The following is a 17,433-nucleotide window of genomic DNA, read 5'->3' on the forward strand; positions in this document are numbered from 1 at the left end:
GGCTAATGCACCACTTGTGATATCCAGAAGACATACACGTCTGCACACATGTTGCCCTGTTACGGGTGTAAGCTAACGGGTGTTCACACAAAGCAGGAATGCAGCAGAGTATTTTTCTTCCCTTTCAAGAAATAAAACAAATCATGCTTAAAACTGAAATAATTGGAAAAAGAAAAAAAAAAAAACCCCACTTTTTTCCCTAGTGTTTGTGCTTTTTAAAAAAAAAAAAAAAAAAAAAAAAGTTGGCTTTAAATTCCAAAACACAAAGAACCTCAAATATTTCAGGCTTGATCCAACAGCCATTGAGTCAGCCGGAGCACCACCGCTGTCTTCACGAGGCACTGGAACAGGCCCTCAGAGCAACAGACCTTCAGCAGCATGGCTGTGTTCATATTTAAAGTAGACAGTTATGGCAGTATTCATGAAGACACTGACAGGTAAGAAAAACACCCAAAAACACACACTCAAAGACAGGCCTCCAAATAGCCAGAAAAATACCCCATTAGGGAGAGGTTAACTTTTGGCTCAATCCAGCACTGTTTTCAACAACGAAAATAGTGGACATTGGTTTCCTAGGTGGCTCTGCTCCTAATTTTCAACCAGCTTGCCCAACACCTGCTGGAAGAAATTGCTTCACGTGTTAGCGAGAACATTTATGGCACATCATGCTACCTTTCGAAAACAGGAAAGATGACCTTTGATAGTTGTGTACGATTCTGCAACATACTTAAGGCATCCTTATACTTACAGTACTGTTAAAACCCACTCCAACAGAACTGCTTACCCATTTTTGAACATAAAACTTTAAAAAAAAAAAGCCATCATCTACATGATGATGTAAGCAATCACCACTGATTTTAAAAGAAAAAAAAAAAGACGAAAGAAGTTCACCATACCACTAAAACATTTTTGGCTGAAGGATGTCTGGGAACTATAAAGAGATTCTGTTATTGCAAAAATGAATTGTGAAGGAATTTCTTCCCGAAACAGAGAGGTCCTCTTGAGCTACGATATACATCCAAAGGCTAAAGCCTAGCCTTGCCCATTAGATGCCCCGTATGCAGCAGGAGGTTGATAGGACTCACACAGCACAAGGCACAGTGATCTGGAAAACAAAAGGTATAGACTGCCCATGGGACAAAATACAACAAGCATTGAGGGGGAAGGGGCAAAAACCCCAAAAGCAATCCAGGGTTCACTGATCTAAAAGGAAGCTATTCTATTTTGTCTCAGATTAGGGGGTAAAATATTCCCTTTTCAGCAGCTGTTCATCATCTAGCCAGCTAAAGCCTCCACTTCGTCCATGTTGTCACCACCATTAACTGTTGAGTTCATTTTTCCCCCCAGATTGGTATAGGAAAGCAGAAGAGTAGATGTTGCAGGACTTCGCAGCTACTACATATTCAACAGTAGTGGGAACACAAGGACAACATCAAACTTGGCAGCTTTCACTGTTGGCTACATCCAAGGTGTGTGTATGCATGCATGCATCTGCATGAAAAGGACACACACACCCCCAAAAAAGACAATTTGTCTTAAGATGAAAAAAAACCCAACCCCTGTTTTCCTTCAGGAATCTGACCTGCACATAGCAGATTTGGGGGAAGGAAGGGGGGAAGAAAAAAAAACCAAAACCAAAAAAAAACCAAACTGTGGGTGGTACCCACCTCAGCTACCCTTTATCCCCACTCTTCCAGGGGCTACTTAGCATCCTGCTGAAAGCAGCTCCTGGAGTGCTACAGGTTTTCAGCTGCTGTGTCAGATGGGCTGAAAACTCAGCCACTCAGAGCTGCTTCACCAGCATTTCCACCAGGACCTGTCTCAGAAGAGCAAAGAGAGGACAGGTGGGAGGCAGCAGCCAAGGCCAGGAGCCTTTTTCCCCCCCCTTTTTAATCCTTTACATGGAAGTCAGAGCCCTTAGACAGGGCAAAATTCACCTCTGCAGATGGGGCCAGGAGAGACATAAATATGATCCACAATGTGCATCTGAACCAAAAAAAACCCAAAGGAAAAAAATTAAAAAGTGATCATTAAGAAGTATGCTTTCAGGTTTTCACAAGTCATGCATCTCTTCAAATTTGAGAAGATTAAATAATTTTTTTTCTTTTTGGGCAGTGATTTAAAAATAAATGGCTAAATTATAGTTAGCGCCAAAAATAAAAAAGCAATGAGTCCTCTTATGGCTTTGATCTCCCTTGTGAAGGGTAAAAGTAGAAGAGTATTGCCACAATTAAAAAAAATATATGTATATATTCAACACTGAGAAACATACTATTTTTTCCTTTGCTTGTGACAGTGGGTCTTTGCAGTACTTATTAAGGAACTCAAGCACGTTTGGATGCCAGCAAGGTGGAGCAGAGACCCTGCTGCTTCTTTCAACTCCTCATCAATTTCTTGACACAACTCCTTGAGTGCTTTGTTGCTAGGCTGACTTTCCTCAGAGGTATCTACACAAGGTTGTGATGCATAGCCACTGTCTCCAAGAGGATCATCTTCATAGTCAACGTCTGTATCCACTTCACTGTGAAATCCTTCACTGCCATCGCTTCCGTCATGGCTGGTCTTGGAGATAAATTCATACACCTCGTCAAGGGAGGACAAGGAAGACACGCTGGACCTAGATGCGCAGCACTGGGAACCCATGCTGCTGGCACTGTAGTTGTGGTCCTCCTTCGGATCGATACTGGTGGCCACAGAATCATTTTCCTGCAAATTTATAGAACTGGGAGGATTGAACGCACTGCCGTAACTCCTCTTCTTAGGTGTCTTCAGAGGCTGAGGTTTCTCACCTATTAAAAACAAGATTCGTCAGTAAGCCAATACTCCAATGAGATCACTTGCAAAATGAGCACACTATGGCTGGCTGACTGCAAAGTAAGCTGAATGTGAGCATTTAAGAGTCGTAATATCTTGTGCACATTTACCGTCATCCACAGAGGACAATGGTCTTCAGCTAATCACAACTAAGAACTGAGGAAACACAGAAGTAGCTAAGAAACTCTTCTTACCATCTAGCACAAAGAGGGCAGGGGAAGAACTTTGCAGGAAAAACAAAATTAACTGGGGAAAAAAAAGAAGGTAGTTCTATAAAACTGTGTAATGCTAGCAGAAAGAATAATCAAGCCAGAATTGCTTCTTAACTGCTCTTACTATTTGGAAAGTAGACCATAGTAGTTTCCTGAAACTTTTATAGAGAAAACATTTAGCTACTGGGTAGAGAAGAAAAGCAGAGTAAAATAGCTTATGCTTACAGTCCAACATCCCTTGTTGAATGGAAGTATTTAACAGCATCATTGCAGTAGCAGCATCAATATCGGATTCTGTGAAGGAGAAGTAGCAAAACATTAGATCTCAGGTAAGCCTGACAAAATGAGGTCCCTAGAACGTAAGGAGAATATATATATGCATACACTGGCCTACAATAAAGAGCCGTGGCAGGGCAGGGGGGGATTTTAGGAATTTAGAGCATGACTCTCGTACCATGCAATGCGGTTACAGAACAGTCTTGTATCTTAACTATGATATTCAAAAGCTGAATTCTCACATTGCACTTACCAAAGCTGAAGCCAAGAATCAGTGACATTAATTAGACATTCGTATGATGCTGCTGTTGCTATACTTCTCAACAAGTGGCTTTTGTTTGTACCGGTTGAGAAAGAAAGACTATGCATATGGCACAGCAAAGCATCTCAGCAGCTTCATAGCCTGGTTATGTGAATACGCAAGGCTGAAGAACGAACGCACCCATTAACGCAGCACTAATTCAGCACACCTCTCTCCACCAGCAGTATTTTCCACACTAACAAGTCAGACGGAAGGAATTGAGAAGATGAGGGGGTAAAGTGCACTGAACTGCTCGATCTAGAAAGCATGGGGATCTAAATAATAAATAGGCACTTTAAAAGGTTTAGGTGAACTGCAGCGCTTTTAGCTACGGTGACAAGCGCTGCTGTAAAACTCCATCCTTTGCCACACGGAGTGGATTGCTTACATCTCAAAAAGGGCATCTTGAGGATATTATGGCAAAGAGTGACATTTCTAACCAGAATCATGTGAAAAGGACAAGAAACAAGCACACCTTTCCCACTTATTTCAGGACACACTCATGCACTTTAAAGAGGAAATCCAAGGTCTTCCTTTGCTCACTTCAGCTACGGATGGTGGAGAGACAGGCTGCATATTCTTCTCCTTATACAGGAGAGAACTATGTAAGACTATATACATATATATGGTGGACTGACCAGGCAAAAGAGGAGCAAAGAGATGGTGAGCTCTCACAAGAACCTTGGTGTCTCAGAGCAAAAGACCACATCGGAGGTGTACATATGTTACGTATGTACATATGAGTGGTGAGTGGAGAAGCAGGGCTGGAAGACAATGCATGGAAGGTGCTGGCAGCGAGCAGAATGGGCTCAGTCCTGCTGAACTGGAACTGGGGTGGGAATTGCCAACGTGAAATATCAGCAGTGTCATTTTTGATGGCATTTCTTCCCCCCCTGGCTCCCATCATATGCATTAACTATGTTACTGAATTTGAGGGTAGGGTTAATATTGGGAAGGGGACTGCAGAATTGTTAGTTTGGCTTCCTTATCTTATACAATTGTCCCCAACTTCATCCTGGTTAGGGAGAAATTTGAAGAAGATGACCTCGCCTTGGGAATGTTATACCAACATGGAAAGGGGACTGAGCTGCTGTTTCCAACACAGGTTATAACACATGCACATTCCCCCCTTGTTTTCACTTTCTGTCATTTTAAAACCATCATACTTTAAGGTCTGTCCCATTGCACTCATGAGATTATTTCATTTGATTCTGTTTTGTCTTTTTTTGGCAGCAACAGAGCCCTTGAATTTACAAGTCATATGTATCCAACTGACAAAAAGAAATTTAAAAAAAACAAACAAAAAGCATGAAAAGTTACTTTCCTCCACTACCATAATCAGAAGGTGAAAAACTCCCATTCCTTACTTGCTATCACAGACATTTTATTTTAACATATGATGTTGGTATATAAGCACCACCTTGTTAAAATGACAAGCAATTGGAGGCATTAATGCGACACAGAATTACTACATGCAAATAGTGTTTCTGCATGTTAGTAACCCCAAAGAAAGAGGAGGACACTTCTGCAGTGACTTCTTAGCAGTGCTCTGCATCACCGTTGATGTGCTTTGGCTTCATTTGTGATTGCTCTCCTTGATAGAGCAGTATTTCCCAAATTTATGCTTCCCCAGCAGAATGGCTGAGGAAGTGCCTTATTACAAGGAATTCTTTCATCTGCACAACAGCTGCCCTATACGACCTTGGAAACATTAATGGCTTTCCTCTAATGCCAGGGAGATGCTGAAGAGGTTCACAGAGATGAAGGAGAGCAGATATACATCGTTATTTCAGCACCTCCAGTGTAGCAAATTGGAATAGTTAGCATCAGACTGGCAATATCCAAACCTGTCACAGGACACACCAGCAAAATCATTAAGAGGAGGGGAATTTCTTGTATTCTCTAACAAGCCCTGAGAATCCCATATCTAGCAGCCCTGCAGCAGCCAGCCAGCCAAGGATGCTTCCTTGCCACCAGGGCACCACCATAAAACCTCAGTCTGAATGTATGATAATTATCATCTGTGGACCAAGCAGCTGCTTGGTCTTTAAAAACCCTTAGCTTTGCTGCCTAACCAATGTTTCTGGCTGAAAACTAAAAAGCAACCTTCTCACTTCAACACCCCACCATGCTAGCAAAACCAGAGCGCTGGATGTCTTCTATGCTGCTGAAGTCCTACTTCGTCAGTGGCCTTTTATTATCCTTTCAAAAGTTTTAGCAATACTCCTCTACAACAAATTAACACATGCTCGCTTTTTCTTGGGATCAGCCCTTTAAAAAGTGAGCATGATTCACTTTTCAGCACTTTTAAAAAAGTTATTATTTTTGATGAGGATAGGCCTTCAGTGTATTACACTTTATTACTGAGGTACAAGACCTGTGCTCAACAGGCTTCTTTTAAAGAAACGCTGAGATATCCCAGCACGCTGTCTAGCTCCCTCCTGGTACCAAGGCCCACTAAAATGTTTTAAAATGAAGAAAAGTTTTTAAAAAGTACATATGGGAAAATGAAGTAACCATCTTCTGTTCAAGAGCTGTTGCTACTTCTATTTGCATTTGACTGTCGATGAAAAACAGATTCCTATCTTAAATTCACTTTTTTTTTTTTTTTTTTTTAAAATCTGAATCTAGCTGGCTCTTTTTTGTCATGGGAAGCAAAAGTAGAAATCCCTATGACAGAACTATGGCCAAGTCCTTGTTACTCTAACGCTCATTAAAACCTGTAAGAGTAGGTATATCCCAGTGGGCTGAGGAAGGGGACACCAGAAAGACAAGCAATGCTGCACTTCAGCAGGGATTCCCTGAAAATAAACAATTAAAAAAAAAACACCCAACCCAAAACCCATGTTCTTTCTCAGCAGTAATACCACTTTGGGTTTCTCTGTGCTACAAAAGCACAAGCATAGCTACGTCAACATCTCCTGCTGTCCTGGTTTTGCCTGGAATAGAGTTAATTTTCTTCCTAGTAGCAGGCATAGTGCTGTGTTTTGGATTTAGTAGAAGAATGTTGATAACACACTGATGTTTTTAGTTGTTGCTAAGTACTGCTTATGCTAGTCAAGGACTTTTCAGCTTCCCATGCTCTGCCAGGTGCACAAGAAACTGGGAGGGGGCACAGCCAGAATAGTGGATGCAAACTGACCAAAGGGCTATTCCATACCATATGACGTCATGCTCAGTATAGAAACTGGGGGGGGTTGGCCGGGGAGCAGCGATCGCTGCTCGGGAACTGTCTGGGTATCGGTCAGTGGGTGGTGAGCAATTGCATTGTGCGTCACTTGCTTTGTATACTATTATTATTGTTATTATTATATTGTTATTATTATCATTACCATTTTACTTTATTTCAACTATTAAACTGTTCTTATCTCAACCCAGGAGTTTTTCCTCACTCTTACTCCTCCAATTCTCTCCCCCATCCCATCGCGGTAAGGGGGAGTGAGCAAGCAGCTGCGTGGTGCTTAGTTGCTGGCTGGGGCTAAACCACGACACCTGCTCAGCTTGCACGCTGCTGCCAGTGCCCATCCGACCCCTCGGGCAGGTTTCCAAGTGCCAAACAACTGCCCTAACAGCGGTGCCAGCTACCGCAGGGACAGCCAGGAGGGATGGGCACTTTCTGAAACATCATCTACAGACAACTATGTTTAACTTGCTAGATGGGAAAACGTGTTGTGCTACTGAGTTCCTGCCATGGCTAGAAGAGATGACTCATCCACAATAATATCCTGAGCATGACTTGGTCTGATCCAATCTTTCTCCATCAAGTTTTGGTGACTATGGTTAAAATAACATTTATACAACATAAAAGCTTTTGGTTGTGGACATGTTTTCTTCTGCACCTACTTCATTACTTGTGCAGGCAACATAGGGATATGAACTTGATATCGTAGGCTGCAGTGCTGCTCCTCAACCAAGACCTGTATTCAGAGTCCATATATTAAACCCATCTTATTCCTCTCTCCCAAGAGTTAAAATGAACATTTGCAATTTTTAAGGCGATACGTTAAACTAAACAGACATCATGAGGCTATTCTGTTAACTGGGTTAACGCCCAGAACTTAGGTCTTCCTGCATAACTACACTGGCAGTAACACCAGCTTGTGCCCAACTTCCTGGCAAGCGAGTGAAAAGTACCACACAGCTGCGCAATGCTCCTCTGAATTGTTCCACGTTCCCCTGTAAATCCTGTCATGTTCTCCCAGCCACGTGTATCAACAAACCAACTTTAAGACACTTCTATGGCCATATCCCACAAGTCTTATACATTAAAATTTGCTGCCTTCTGTTCTCAGTTCTTGGTAACCAATAAAACTAGTGTAGAGATATGTTGCTTTCAGACTAGTTTCCTACTGAACTACTCATTCTTTAAGTAGGTCATATTTGGGAGCGATATGCCTGCTAAATACCTTGCTGGCAGAACAAGATGACTCCTATTACATCTTGAGATTCATCTTATGGATTTAAACTTAATACACAAGTGGCTAATATAATGAGCATCCATTCTATTACATCAGTTATTTTTGTAGTCTAGTGGACCCTTCAGAGCAGGTCTGTACACAACATCCGCTGGGCTTCAGTACACACTTACAACTAAAAACAGGGGAGCAAAACAAAATAAAATTAAATGTTTACCTTTGAGAGATCGGCCATGATTCTGCTGAAGGACTGAAGTTAGGTAGTGAGGGGATGCTGACCTACTGAAAAGAAATTCAACAGGTCAAAGCCAAGCCCTAATTAGCCAAATGATTTCTACAAAGTATAGTAGACACAATACTATAATCATAGAAAGGTAAAAATAAAACCAACGCAATCACCACAGTTTGGTGGGCAAGTAATTTCTATTGCCCTCAGTGGATGGCTTGACACATTGGTTGATGGTTTATGTAGCATGATTAAGCTATCGTGAGCATTTGGAAAACAGCCCCAAACACACACACTAAGCAAAAGTCTTGTTGGCAAGAGATACTAATTTCTACAGATTTTATGTACCTGCCTAAAGGGTGGATTTTAAACAAAGATATGTATTTTTCAGTAAGTAATACCTGCATGCGAACAAAACATTAGTTTATACAGGGATGCTTAGAGCCCAGGAGCAACAGAATAGATAAGGACCAGTTGTGTCCATCTGCTCTTCAAAATGATGGTAGGAGATTAACAAAAATGAAAGGTAATGTTGTACAAAAAGCCAGGAAAGAACCAAAACCAAACCAAGTTATCTGCCAATTTTAAAGTTAGCTGAAGCTGAGCTGTTTTGGTGATGCTGTCTGCTTTTCTGCATTATCAGACCAGCTTTGCACCAGAATAAAGGGCAAGTTAAAGCTTTCACATGGTTTTCTGCAACACACCCAGCCCTAATTATTCAGTTCATTATAAAGGTACTAGCAAACAGTTAGAAATAAATACAACAGAAATAGTACACAACTATTAAAATTGCATGAAACATAACAATGCACCATCTTTTATAGCATTGCTAGAAGAATTCAAAGGGTGATGAGCAGAATTTTCAAGCCCAACCTGTAACAGCAATCTCACAGGATTAATGGGGTAACTTCTATCATTAAGGTGTGTTTACCTTCTATATTTATCACATTTATAGGCAGCTCTATTTTCCAAAATAAGACACAGCCACAAATCCCCCCCCAAAAATCACACAGCTGCTAAGTGCTTTATATTTTTTTTAAATTACTTATCTAGATCATTAATTAAAATCCAAACAGTTATTTCCATTTTTAAAATACCTTTTAAAAACTAAAATCTTCATTTTTTTAAGTTGAATTTTGAACAAAATGTTTTTCACCAGTCACTGGCCAGTGCTGTGGCTGCACACATCTTAACGACCCTGAGATCAGCTACTGTGCACAGCCGTTTATGAGGGATGCCTGTTTAATAATCTCGCTGCTCTGACTTGCCATCAAAGTATCCAAACTTAGCTGGCCATTGGTAACAGTTCCAAAGGTTAGCACAGTGCAGACTGTTAATGGCAAGAAGATGCAAAAAAATCCAAGCAAGGTGGCTTGAAGTGCATCATCCGAGCTATGTAAGGAGTTCCTGCAGCGCTGCAACCTGCCTGGTGCTGGTAACCAAAGCTACTGAAAAGGAGAGTAATATTTAAGCGTCTCCCAATGCGGTAACTGATGGGAGAAAGATCCAGTGCAGTTGAACACAAACGTGCAAAAGTCGAGTTCACTGTTTTCTCGTGGGGGTGATGGAGTGCAAGGGGAAGAGAACCAAAAGTGGGGGGGAAAAATTGAAAATAATTAAAAAAAAAAAAGTCACAAGAAAAGCAATGGATCCACCCCAACACGGCTGGCTCTCCAGTCTGCAGGTAAATTGTACAAAGAGATGCTAAACATCTTCTCCTTTTGTCTGAGCTCAGATCCTTCAAGAATCATATCCACATAGAGCTTTCCTACAGCAAATTAATGCTTAGTATTGATTAAGACAGGGTATGCATATGGTATTTAGATGAGGCAAGATGAGGACCCTGGCCATCCCCAGAGCCCACGGATGTAATACATGTAGTACTAGAAACAGAATGCAGCTAGGGCCCTTGCACCGACTTGTTGAACAAGCTGGGCAGGAATAAAATGCACCAGTGATGCCAATCATCTATGATAATAGAAGTTTCAGTTTAACTAGACACAGATTACAGTTTTGGAAAGCTTCTGCTCAAAGTAACACCTTAAATTTTATTTTAAAATGCTCCTGAATGATAGGTATATTCCCTGCTAACTCACTGTAAAATAATTATGAACACAAGCCCTCCCACAGAAAAATTCAGAGACTCTCACAGTCAAATTCTAGCATTACCTTATAGTTAAATTTGGACAGTCCTTCCAGCCTCTCTCCAGCTGTACCTCTGGGCTTTCTTTCTTTCCACACACAAGGCAGCCCCTTGGGGGGCCTTCCCCAAAATTAACCCAGAATTTAAATCTAATACAAGAATTTTTAAACATGGAAGGGAAAAACATAAATCTGTTTTTTCTGTGTATGAGTGAAAGTCCTACAAATGCTTTTTATTATTAAAGGAAAATAAACCAGCTTTCATTAGGAAGGATTCGAGTGTCTTAAAATGCTGGTTTTGTTTTGTTGTCCTTATAAATATAAGCACTGCAAAATCCTTCATGTATTGAAGTCAGTGGGAATTTTGCCATGTGGTTTCATTAGGACCAGGATTTCCTTGGAATTGTGATTGTTGGCAAGTGTGACTAGTCCTTCAGTGAAGGAAAAAAGTTACTGAAAACAACAGCTTCAAATCAAAGTCCTGATCTTGCAAGTACTTTAGCATTCAGATAAAATCCCTCCTTCCCTACACCTAATTTCAGACTGTTGTATTTATACAAGCTAGGTAAGTCATACTTCAATGCTTGTATCATTGCACTAATCTTGAAGACCTTGGAGATATTAAAAGCTTAACTAGTCAAGTCTCTGAACAACCTGCCCTAGGCTGAGTCTGTCTTGATCTTCTACGCCTCTGGCTGGACAGACAACATCCAGAGGTCCCTTCCCATCCATACTACTCTCTGAATTTTAAAGTCTGACCGTGTTAACATAGACACGGTGTTAACACAGCTTTCAAGGACCCAACCTTCACTCAAGTTGTACTGAAAAACAGAAGTCTGTGCCCTTACGTAGAAACATTAATGCCTCTAAGAAACATTATCATCTGGAGTCCAATTACAGTAGTTTCAACAATCTTTGTTCCCATAAACCAAAGCCTGACAATACCATCAGCCACCTCATACTTTCTGATTTGACTGTTTCTTAATACTTAAATGCTTCAGGGTTATTTTAGTAATGCTCCTGTTCCAGCAGAAAGCTGGAAAACAGGACGCTTCTGCCTGGCTCATTCAAACCCAAGATGAGCCTTTATGGCTCAAGACAGATGGAAGGTCAGAGACCACTGTTACATCCTGTAGGTTACAAGCCCAACTGGAAGAGCCCATGTCACACAAATCTTCAGCCGCTGCCAGACAGCTAAGGCTTGCATGGGCTGCCAGCTCCCAGGGTCAACATCCCGTTGGACCCTTAGAAATGTCTGCTCAATGTTATCAGTTTTACATCTGCTCCAATAATCCTAGCTCCTCCTGTTTGTTAAGGAAACTTCTCGCAGTAAGGTTAAGGCATAGGGCAATGTACAGAGACCTTAATTATCTCGTATCTCACCCAAATTCTTTGCTGAACTAGATAAACCGGCCACGTGCCTACCTAAGAACTGAGCTCACCAACAGCAATGCATTCCTCTCTGCTTTCTGTCCTCCTCCTCTCTGTCCCGCCTCTACAGGCTGACCCAGCTGCCGTTCCTCTTCCTCTACCGAGAGCACATGATGTTGACTTCAAATTCTCCAAAATCTATTGCCTAATCTTAAAACGTGTCAGATGAGGAAGCCCTGATTTCAGAAGTCTTGCATGTTCCACCTCAGAGTATGCTTATGGTAAAGACCGTTCTTCCCATCCCTGCTGCAAAATGCTTTTAACAGCCCCAGAGAAAAACACCCCTCTCTAAGCACTTCAGATTGTAGAAGAGTTGATTGGTTTTGACAACAGCACAGAACATTTTATAACCAGATGGGTGACTTAAAGGAGAAGACACATGCCTCCTACTAAGCACCAGCACTCTAGATCAGTCCCGGTGAACTGTGCTTGAATGAGGATTTTGCTCCAGTTCCTGGAACTGTCTGCCCTCCAGAGAAATGGGGCTCACCAGTAAGCACCCAGCAGAGCCCCAACCTTCTTCTTTTAAACTCTCCCACAGTTACAAAGATGCCTGGGCCACAAACCCCAGATCTGCTATCTGGGAAGCCTGAGCTCATTACATCTCCCCACCTCGTCTAGCCGGTCTCAACTAAGCCCCCACTCAAATTCTTCTCTCAGGTGGCAGCCAGTAACAATGCATCAGCATCCGTGAGGACGTTTCCTCTACTAGGTGGAGTACCATAACTGCACGCCACACTTGGATGAGAAAATTCACCTACCTTGGTGGTGACGCCAGCGGAGTATAAAATGCAAGTGCTGAGGGAAAAGGCTGCTTTTTCAGTGCTTGGACAAGATTAGGTTTATATTCTGGGTCAACACACCATAACGAACCTTTTCCATTCACCTGCAAGAAAGAAGTACTGCAAATTAGAAAATCCAGGGACTAGGGTGTTACAGTCATTCCTAATTTAACACTCCCAAGACACAGCAAAATGCAATGACGTAGGCATCCACCACTGTACAGCTGATGTACATCACCTGCATGAAAAGCAGATCCTCCTAAGGCAAGCGTGTGGTCCTGAGACCCTCATTAAACAGTATGGAAACACCTGTCTTGCAGTTTGGCATGGCATCTCCAAAGCCCCATTTCCATTCATGTTTGTCCACTGAAAGCTGTAAACCTTATTTAAACACTTGGTAAATACAGCTGTGAGTTTAAGGATCTGTCCAGCCATCAGTTAATTGATCAGCAGTCTTTCGATTAACAGGTTTCTAAGTAAGAAACTAAAGCACCTTTCCCTTCACTTAGATATGGCCACATACTAATTTAACTTTGCACCACCCTGTCAAAGCAACTTGCCAGATGCCCTGCTACAAAATGGATTATTCCCACTTTTTCAAAATCTGATTGCCTAATTAATGTATTTTTGATGCACCTAACAATGTAAGCACCACTGTGCTAGTCATTCTTGATATTAAATTTGATATGCTGAAAGTTAAGCAAGATAAAGCATCTCCTGCTCCTCTCAAGGGTTTCTTCACATATTTACTATATAAAGAAAAAACCTGTTTTTCAAGCCTGCTTGTAGGAAAACTTAAACCAATTCTATAATCACTGACTTGATAGATCAGCTAACAGCTCTACAGGTAGCAGCACCAGTTTTTTTGGGGGGGAAACAGATGTTACAGGGGTGGTCATGCATGCAGCAGAAGGATGGGGCAGCTCTACACCTGAACAGGAAGATGCTTCTATAGGATTTTGGGGGGAAAAGTCTCAGAGCAAAACCCCAAGCTTCATGGAGCACCTCCTGCAAGCCCAGAGAGGCCAGCTGGCCTCCTCCTGCTGGTATCAAGCAGGTATTAATACCATTTTATGGATGGATGCTCCATAGCTTACTTCAGACTGAAAAGGACCCATAAAGCATGTGAGTCTGTGGTACTATTTAAGTGACAGGACTTTTCCTGAAAAGAGGAAATATTTTGCTATCAGTAGTGAAAAATCAAATCAGAGAGAGCTCCAGCTGAGAAACAAAGAGATGCTGCTCCATAATTTTAGTTGAAGCCACAGCCTTTCATAAAGATCTCTGAGCTGCAGCATCTCTCAGAATTATTTTTTTTAACCTGAATCTTTCTTGTACTCATCTTTTCATGCTAAAACTGAGCACAGCCTGTAAGAGAGCCATCAAGAAACTCACCTTTAATTAAACAGCCAATTTCTTCACCATGGTGACTAGCAGGATGATTTAGCCAGCTAGGTACCAATGGGGGGTATCTTCCCAACTGGCTCCATCCATCATCTCAATGACAGACTAATGCCCTGATCCCTTCCCTACACCTCTCCTGGACCCAGACCCTTTCCCTGACCAGCCAGCTAACTCATTACTTTTCCCCTGTAAAAGACCCTGCCTAACTCTGGCTTCCCCCCCTTCAGTAGCTTTGAGGCTGTCACCCTCAGGGGGGACCAGGACCAGGACACCACTGCTCTACACTATTTTATCTGCTACTTCAGGCGAGCACTTCCACTTGATGCCTAACCCAGTTCAGCTGTGAGCTGCAGACAGAACAGGGTTACTTTCCCTCTTTCCTTTCATCTTCCCAGCCACTTACTCCCACCAGCTTGCTGCCCTGAGAATACAATACGGTGATTTTGGGTGGGTATTGCAACAGTGAGCTGAACCGGGGCACACCCTGAAGCCATGCAGACACTCAATCCAATGCAAGAGGTGATAAACAGCGTGATTTCTTCTTTGGCTAGTAAGATTGGGTTAGGTGTAAAGCGAAACCACACTTCCACCCACCATTCTTTGTACTAAAAGCAGACACTGAGCAAATGAGATGATGCCCATGGGGCTGCCTGTGTGCGCCATTGCAGTCACATCTGCTGCTTAGCAAAGACACGCAGTGGAAAGCCAACATAGGTCTGAAGTTAGTGCCACACTTTAGGGGAAAGCTGTGCACAACTGGAGCTGAAAACCGCATAAAACACAGATACATCCAGCTTTAAAACAAACCAGCCGTCTCACCACAGCAACAAAAAAAGACCGTGCCATTTCTCCTAGCAAAGACAAAGCCTAGGTGATCCAAAATGCTAAACTGCCTTTGGAGGTTACTGTTTCATGTCAACAGCGGGGCAACTGTTGATGTGCCAGCTGAAATGTAGATGTAACTTTTACATACCATCAAACATCCCTCCAGAGTCAGCGCAGAGCAGCCACCAGACTGTTTTGACTGTCCGTCTCAAAATGAGCGGGCAGTTAAATTGTTCTAAGATTTTTTTTTTTGGTCTGACTATCATCTCTTCTGCTTCTTTCTAACATTTCTTATTTGACTTGCACGATTTTATCTAGCCAAATAAAGAAAATTGAGAAGGAAAATAATTCCTGCATTTTGAAGCACTGGACTGTTACATGACAACCGTAAGTTTCCAGTCCAAAGCACTTTGGGGCTTGATTATAGCAACATGGGTTGGAACCAAGATGCCCCCCATGGTGCAGCCTTCTCCTTTACCTTTACCACCACCCCTCCATGGTCCTTCCTCTGCTAGCAGTGAAGTATGACCATGGAGTATGACCAGATCAGCAAGGAAAGCCCAAGGAGTGACCAAAACGGAGCAACTCGGCCAGCACTGGTGGCTCGGGCTTGCTGCAGAGGCAGATACCCATCCCTGCGCTGCAGAAAGCCCTCCATGAGCTTCAGCCCTGGGCAGCGGCTCCATCGTGTATGGGCAGTTCTTACCAGCTGCTTCCACTTGAGCTAGCTGAACCACTGTAAAATACTGTGCGTGTGCCTGGAGGCGTATCGTATATTTACCAAGAGGTTTATCAGGTAACAGACATCTCCTATCTCTACAGGCTTTTAGATGGGACCTGCTCTTTGCCTGAATATTTGAATAGCCACACAGACTGTTTACCATCATCTCTTGTCAAAAAAAAAAAAAAAAAAGACAAACCCTAAAAGAGGAAAAAAACCCCTAAAACACATATCTACCAAGAAGAAGAAAGGGAAAAAAGGGACACCTGTTAGAAGATACTCAAGCCCTGTCCCCCCCCCCGACCTCCAGAGGATTACAGTGGCAGGGCCACAACCACGTGAGCAGCGGAATGCCCAATTGATGCTTGACGCGGATGCCACTCGTGCCTCCTTGCACCTTTTCTCCCCAGTGGTATTGATTAATAAAAAATCCCCAAACCCACAATTGTAAAAACAAGTCTAGCAAAGAGCAGGGAGACTCTTCAGGGCTTCCAACTCCAAACTGCTTTTCACTTTAGGTCCTCCCATGCTGTCTATCAGACACTGCTCCCTCAAATGAAGCAATATCCCACTGTAGACCTCTCTCCCCCTGAGCCCAAGGCTGTGTGTACTTAAGACGCAAAGAGCATTAGCAGTATCTTCTGAGGATCGCTAGCCCGCAATCACACCTCCACATTAGCTCAGTTGGTTAGAGCATGGTGCTAATAACGCCAAGTTCACAGGTTCAACCCCTGCTCACTGCAGGGGGGTTGGGCTCGATGATCTCTCAAGGTCCCTTCCAACCCAAAGCATTCTGTGATTCTATGATTCTGTGACATCTTCAGGGGCACCAGGGCCACAGCAGGTACGCTGGAAGGCAAGCAGGTGTCCCAGGGACCGGCTCCAGCACTGCCCCCTTGCTTTCCATCTGCTCCAGCTCCCAACCACCATTACCAGAGAACCACTGAAACCTCATCTGTCTGGATGACTGTGGACATGAGCTCAACCGCAACTCTAATAAGAAAGGGTATTTCAGCTCTTAAGTCTATCACCCGGGGTAAACCTTGACAAGACACGTAGATAGAGCAGCATCGTAATACGTGCATACAGAAAGGGTAACGTGTATTTTAGCAGAGATTTGATGTACATACATCCTGTTTCCATGAAATGAGAAGTTCTTCCTCTCAACTGCAGTGCTGGCTCATAATGCATCTCAAAGCAGTTACTTTCCCTTCAGTGCCCTTCAACTCATTAAAAGAAAACCATAACATCCAATGTTTTTCAGCGATCCAAGCAGGGACAGCCTTCCCTCAATCTCTGCTGAATGCCATCTTAGACTCCCAAATGCCCGCAGCCTGCTGCGACAGGCAGAGTAATGGTATTTAGCTGGCTGATACAAATATACATGCAAACGACCAACCATCCACAGCTACGCCTGCAGCACAATGTGGCACAGGTCGGTGGAAATAGCTCTGCGGAGTGAGAGAGTTGGTGGTGGGGGATCACTGGCATGTGCCTTGGAGATTTTTTTTACTCCAGTTCTGCTACAGCGGGGTCTTATGGACAATGTCTGGGAGCAGTCAGGAGACAGAAAGCACACTCTGGCAGCACCTCTTCCAGGTTAGCACCAGCCAAAATGAATCCAGTTCATGTGTCCCGAAACTGCCCTGTAGTGACAGCTCACATGGATAAGTGGGGGAAAAATCAGGAAATTCACTTCAAAACATGAAGTCCAAACCAAGATATTAGTGTTATGGCAAACATGGGAAAGGACTCTTCCTGCTTTTGCTGCCAGACCTCCAAGAGATGATTTCGTAGCTGACGGCTGGCAGCAATAGCCAGGGAGGTATCAGAAAGCAGCCTGCCCCGGGATGCAGGGTCACAGACCCTCCCCTCCTGTCAGAC

At 43.0% G+C, this 17,433-nt stretch overlaps 1 protein-coding gene across 3 annotated transcripts in view; it reads right to left on the reverse strand.

Annotated features, from left to right (window-relative positions):
- Positions 1-226: 226 nt before the first annotated feature.
- Positions 227-17,433, reverse strand: part of FOXN2 (forkhead box N2) — a 33,967-nt gene continuing 16,760 nt past the window's right edge. The window contains exons 3-7 of one of the 3 annotated variants that reach the window (XM_075708092.1): positions 12,579-12,703; positions 8,236-8,300; positions 3,252-3,320; positions 2,273-2,789; positions 227-1,105 (exon numbers count right to left, since the gene is read on the reverse strand). In XM_075708092.1, coding sequence (XP_075564207.1) covers position 1,105; positions 2,273-2,789; positions 3,252-3,320; positions 8,236-8,300; positions 12,579-12,703 — 777 coding nt within the window. In that variant the 3' untranslated portion in view covers positions 227-1,104. Of the gene's footprint in view, positions 1,106-1,878; positions 2,790-3,251; positions 3,321-8,235; positions 8,301-12,578; positions 12,704-17,433 lie in introns of those variants that run through there. The other 2 variants (XM_075708093.1, XM_075708094.1) reach the window with 2 other exon arrangements.

This window comes from Pelecanus crispus, chromosome 3, assembly GCF_030463565.1.
Source record: "Pelecanus crispus isolate bPelCri1 chromosome 3, bPelCri1.pri, whole genome shotgun sequence".
Taxonomy (NCBI): domain Eukaryota; kingdom Metazoa; phylum Chordata; class Aves; order Pelecaniformes; family Pelecanidae; genus Pelecanus; species Pelecanus crispus.